The following is a 6,389-nucleotide window of genomic DNA, read 5'->3' on the forward strand; positions in this document are numbered from 1 at the left end:
GGCCATATGCTAGTTTACATAATGGATGCCTCCATTAATTTCAAAAAGCTTAAAACTATCAGAGTATGTTTCATAATCATGTGAATTATACTAAAATAATTTTTTTAAAGATACACTTAGAAAGCCTCCAAATGTTTAGAAATTAAGCAATATGCATCTAAATAACTCACAGGTTAAAAAAAATCACAATAGAAGTTAGAATATGTTTTGAAATAAATGAAAATAAAACAAACAGCCTTTTAAAAAAGCAAGTATCAAAGAACAAAAAAAGGCTGGAAATCAATGATGTAGGAAATGTCTCAGGATCCAAAGAAAATTGAGGCTAATAAACATAAGAGCAGAAATGAATAAAATATAATGATTTGAGCCTTGAACCTAACTTCTTTTTTACATATAAAAATACTTTTGATGCACTTAATAACACACCGGCTTTTCCAGTAATGCACCTACTATGTAAACTAGGAAAGAGTGTACTTTTATTTTGTTCAGAACTTCACCGTTACTTAAGAAAATCACATCACCAACAGCAAAACTATTCATGAGACATGAAGTTACTGCACTGCTAGTGACTCTATGTTGGTGCAAATATCTGACTACTTCACATATTGAAATGTTTATTACACTTTATTATAAATCACTTTCATTTCTTTTCTATAATAATAAGAAAATTAGAGACATCACATACTATATTGAATAAAATACCTATTATAAATGTAGGTCTGTTATACAGGTTGGTTATAGTATCTGTGAATTTCACTTTAGAATAGTAAAGGAGAAATTAAAAAAGATTCTTTACAGAATGAGAATATTGGGTCTGGCAGGGTTGAAAACCACTAGATTTGATGATTTTTAAGGCCCTTCCAGTCCTACCATTCTGAGATTTTAAGTACCCATTATTTCTTAGAATAGGTTTGACATATTTTTCAAGTCATTATCTGGAACAGTGTCTCATTTAAATCCAATAAACCTTGTAATAGATACTATTATCATTATTTATATAAAGGAATAAATTCAGAGAAGTTAAATAATTTGACCAAGTTTACATATCTAGGAAGTGTCGAGTCAGTCTGATTCCCAAAAGTATGTTCTTTTCACTCATTATCTATAACAAAAAGTAAACAACACATATTACTTCAGCTAGAGAAGTTATATATTACCTGTGTACAGAAGTGAGGTTAGGCCAGTGTGAACATTTATAAGAGATCCCCGCCCAGCCACAGCAAAAAAAGGAGAGATGGAATAGAGTAGGTAATTTTTTTTTTTTTTTAAAGTAGGTTCTACTCCTAGCCTGGAGCCCAACACGGGGCTCTAATTCATGACCATGAGATCAAGACCTGAACCGAGACCAACAGTCAGACGCTTAACTGACTGAGCCCCCAAGGGCTCCCAAGAGTAGGTAATATTTTTTTTTAAAACCAGGACCAGTTAAAGCAGTTATAAATGGATAACATTTAAAAAATATATTATAGAAAGTTTCAAGCCACGCCAAGTTCACCAAAACAACTTTTATTTCCAGTGTTTAATTGGGTATGCACACAGGCATGACACAGGTTTGGATTCATTAAGTCCTCATGCAGAATTATATTCTTCTCGATAAAGAAGCCAGTTCCATCCAGGTCACTATCTACACACCTATGTTACAACATTTATATCAAATCTGGTATCTGAAGAAAAGATACACATATAATATGTTCATTTAAGTTACGTATTTTACAGAAAGATTAAAAATTCAAGTCACACAAAACTCAAAAACTGTATTAAAAGTTTGAATATAAAACTCAGAGACCCACCTGGAATGACGAGAAAATGCAAGTTCCATATCCACCTGTGTTAAAACTGGTAAATGTAATGAAATTTGTTACCAATAAAATGCATTCATTTATTCAATGTAAGTTATCTAATTTTAACGATATGGCACCCTAATAACCAAATGGATTTTTATGATGAGGCACTTTTGTTAGTGATGAAACCAAAAGAACAAATTTGCTGCACACTAATGCCAGCTATTTGCTTCAGTAATCTTGGGTATACACTGTGTAGTAAGTTGCAACAAATACCTTGCTCATTTGTATACAACTATCCAATATATTTTTAAATATATATATATATGTTCTTCTGGCTGTAGTAATGCACTGTAAAGCTATTCCACAGTGCAAAATGATGAAACCAGCCCAAATGAAGGCTGCATAATAACAATTCTGGTACAAGAAAATATTTACAGAGTTACTGGAACGTGTAACAGTAGCTTTTTATTTGCTATGGTGGACATGCCCCAGTTTAAAGACAGGGATGAAACTGTGCTTTATTGCCCGGGGTTCCAGAGAGTTTATGAGGCTGGGCATTATAATGCTGCAGAACTAGCATTTTGGCTCATGTTCTGGAAGCTTTCTCCGTTTATTTGTTCGGGTGACTGCGGTGGTATGGAAAGAAGGGGCCTGGTGGTGGAAGCCACGGTACAGGGAGAACCGCCCGCGGCGGGCAGAGAAGACAAAGATGCGTCGGCCGCGGCTCTCCCGCCGGTGTTCTCGAGCGCGGGGGGAGGGTCCCCCGTTTCTGCTCTGCTGAGGTCCGAAGCGCTGGTGCGTAAGCGCTCCCTGGCTAGCCAGTCGGAGATGGAGAGGTCCTGGGCGGAGCACTTCGGCTTTAGCCGATTCACCGCCGAGAGCTCGGCTTCCCTCTCCCCGCCCTGCTCGTGTGCCTTCCAGAAATTCAGCACGCTCATCTCAGCCGCGTCGCGGTGGCCCCCGAGCGTGTGCCGGCGCTTGATGTTCTTGCGCTTGGCGGCCTCGGCGCTGGCTTTCTGGGTTCCCACTCCAAACATGTCGTCGGCCGGCGCCCGGGGCCTCAGTTTCAACCGATCGGCGATTTTCGTCTTCCACGTGGGCTCCTGCTTCTCCGACTCGCTCCTGGTGGGCGTTAGCAAACTCCCCGTGGACCGGCCTTTCTTCATGACGTCGAACACCTTGGTGATGGCGGGGGTCTCCCGGTCGCTCTTGGCGTCCCCCAGGCTGCTGCTGTCGGACTTGAAGCGGGCCGACTTCTTCCTGGACAGGGTGTCGCACTCGATGAGCTTGTGGGAGCTGAAGAGCTGTCTCCGGCTGTCCAGGCTGGGCGTCAGGCTCCCCTCGGTGCAGCTGGCCTCGCTGCCTTCCGAGTTACGGCGGCTCGCCTTGCTGGCGTCCTGCAATTTCCCTCGGAAGAGCCGGTCCGAGGGCAGCGCCGCGGGGAATACGGGGAAGTCCGTCTCGCTGTCCGTCTCCGCCGGCCGGCCCTCGCTGATGAGCTCGCTCCTCTCGTCGTCCGCCTCGTCGCCCCGGCTCTCGGCCACCGAGCGCACGTCGGGGCTGAGCCGGCTGCCGTCCAGGCTGGTGGGGTAGGCGCTGGAGGACGTGGTCGAGTAATCCGACGTGAGGGTGCTCACGGCGGCCAGAAACTCGCCGCGCTTTGTCTCTGGGCTGGTGGACCGCTTGCTGGAAAACCGAGCCAGGGACGCCTGCGAGGAAGTGCTAAGCAAAGTGCCCGAGTCGGAGCCCGTCTCTTCGAAGTGGGAGGACTTGGGGGTCCCGGGCGAGCGGGGGCGCTCTCTCAGCGCTGGGAAGCGACAGCTCGGCGTCGGGGACTTCCTGGGTTTCGCACTGTGCGGCAGGGAGGGCTCCTCCGACTGGCCGCTCTCCTTTCGGGGCGGAGTCTTGTCATCTTTTGTGGCACCGAGGTCCTTCTTAGCATTGTTTTCTTTGGAAACGGTGATCCTTTGTTTTCTGCACAACGTCTCACTCTCTTTTTTGGATTCTTCTTTAATGTCATTGTGACTGTGTTCTGTGTTTTCTTTCTTAAAAAATACATTGTCCAGTTCGTCTTCGGAGCTGCTGGGTTGTGCCTTTTCTTTCGGCTTTTTCCTCTTGCGACTGGCGGCTGCAAAGATGGAGGACACAAGCAGTTCCCTGCTATACTGATCTTTTCCAGATCCCCAAGAACCCTGAGAGAAATCAGAGAAACCGGACTGTGAACACGAGAACGTTACTGAGATCCTCTTCTGAAAAAGCGTTCCCCCGAACACTTCTTACTGAGTCAACTCTACTAACGCTCTAGGAGCCCGGACAGAACAGTTCTTTATACCTCCTTGTAACCTGTTCCTGAGATAAACTGTTATTTCTATTTAACTAGTTCCGGTGCTTGGCAACTAGTGGTAGTTAGCTGCTCTGTCACGGCTCATCCACATCCGTCTCTCCGAGACATGCTCTGTGCTTAGAGCTGTCTGGAGCTCCTACTGTTAATTTCCCTGCGTGAGCTGACTTCCCCTGCTTCTGTCATGCTCCACATTTTTCAGGTTCCTTAATCTGGAACACAGGTTTAAGAGCTAATATCCTAACACAGTTCAGTATAATATGCTGACATACCTTACTAAAATGTTATGACCGACTTCAACTTTCTAATTACAGACGCCCTATGATACACATACCGTATCAGATAAACTCACTAAGGGAACTCTGGTCCTCCCTGTTAGTTCAGGATCCTCAGACTTGCCTTAGGCAAATCAGGTTCGTAATGTCTCATTTATCTCAAGTTAACAAAATCAGAAAATTCAAAGAATATAAGGTCAATTAAATATCTTAAATCCTTACCATAGAAGCACTATCATTGACAAAGTTGTAGTGTAGGCTACTGGCTTCGTCAGCTACGTAATAGGTTCTTGATGACAACTATTTAATTAGTTTGCTCATGATGCCTACTGCTAAGTAAATGGTGGTTGTGGGAGTCAATAAACACTTGCTGGTTAACCACAGACCATGTAAGACAAGCAGGAAGGCAGGAAGTATGCTGAGTAATAGAAGCAGAAAGTAGATTTCTCTACGGTCATAAACAGATTAGACAAACTAAAACTACTATACTTAAGTCTTGAAAAAGTAAAAACTTAGGCTGTTGTATTAAAAAGGATTCAGCAAAATGAAATCGTAGATTAAGAGAATTTTGTTTCTATAAGAAAGGATTTCCTGATTACCCAGTACACTGCTAATTGGTTATCCAAATTTAACACCTTCTGCTGAAGACAGACTAAGACATGTTAAGAAAGACGCATCTAGTAAGAAGAAAGGAGGAAATTTCAAACGGGTCTGAAATCTCAAATCGAAATCTAAATCTAAATCTGAAAACTTCTGGCCAAAAAAAAAAAAAAAAAAAAGGGAAACTGTCCCAGAGTAAAGCAGCCCTAAAGAAAAATGACAATAAAATGAAAGGAATGATCCTTAATTTCATCCTGTATAGGAAAATAAAAAACAATTTACATTTACTTTATTGGGAGAGTTGGGGAAATTTGTGTAAAAACTCCATTAGAAATAGTAATGTTGCATACCTATGTTAAATACCTGGTTATGAAAATTACGCTGTGATTAAACAGGAGGATGCCCCGTTCTCAGGATGTGCAGGCTGAAGCATTTAGGGGTAAAGTGTTATCATGTCTGTAAGTAATACTCAAATAGTCAACCCCCCAAAATTATATATATCAAGATTTACCAAATGACAAATCTAAGGCATAAGGCTGGGGTACTATTACTCTTGGAACGTTTCTCTAGGTTTAAAATTTTTCAAAATAAAAAACTGGGCAAAAAGCCAGTAAAAATCACAGGGTAAGTGACAATGAATGATATATGATTGGAATATTTTGTACAATTTCCTACAAGAATTATAATTTAATCATATATAACCTCATTATATTTAAACATGATATATGTGTCTCATTTCCAAATAGAACGATGTTCTAAGAAATTGACAATTCCAGCTGCTACTGTCTCAGCAGATCAAAGTTTGGACACATTGAATTAATAAAAAAACTTTCTAAGAGTAAGAACTTCCCAGAACTACTCAAAATGTGTAATTGGTGGTGTCAACGGAATACAAATTATGTAAAAATACCGAACTATTTACAGGTGAAATACGATGCTTGGGATTTGCTTCAAGGTAGTTCAGGGGGAGGGAGGTAAGGGTGAAGTGCTCATGAAACAAGATGGCCACTCATGTGAGTGTTAATTGTTGAGAATGGATAATGGCTGCATGGGGACTCACATATACCATTTACTTTTGTACATGTTAGAAAATGTTTAAGAATGAAGAAAGTGTCTACTCCTTTGTAGTAGGTTGAACTATGCCAAGAGAAACCCAACATTCCAACTCACAACCCAGTATTCTACCATAGTCTAAGAATTAGCTTTTCCTCTCAAAGACTTTGTTGGTCTGTGTCATTGGACACAGAGAGGGATGCACTTGTATCCTAATCACAACAATCAGCCAAAAGGCAACTCCCCCACCACCAGATAGTTCAGAATTGTTTGAAACAATGTACCTTAGATTTTGTTGAGTCACTAGTAGCTGAATCTGTGAGGAGTTAAATAAAA

The 6,389-nt window shown here is 41.7% G+C and overlaps 1 protein-coding gene across 1 annotated transcript in view; it reads right to left on the reverse strand.

Moving 5' to 3' along the window:
• Positions 1–1,490: 1,490 nt before the first annotated feature.
• Positions 1,491–6,389, reverse strand: part of ARHGAP21 (Rho GTPase activating protein 21) — a 138,014-nt gene continuing 133,115 nt past the window's right edge. The window contains 2 exon segments of the mRNA XM_034644573.1: positions 1,491–2,343; positions 2,345–3,976. Of these exon segments, the coding sequence (XP_034500464.1) occupies positions 2,278–2,343; positions 2,345–3,976 (1,698 nt within the window). The 3' untranslated portion in view covers positions 1,491–2,277.

The sequence above is a fragment of the Ailuropoda melanoleuca genome, chromosome 15 (assembly GCF_002007445.2).
Source record: "Ailuropoda melanoleuca isolate Jingjing chromosome 15, ASM200744v2, whole genome shotgun sequence".
NCBI lineage: Eukaryota > Metazoa > Chordata > Mammalia > Carnivora > Ursidae > Ailuropoda > Ailuropoda melanoleuca.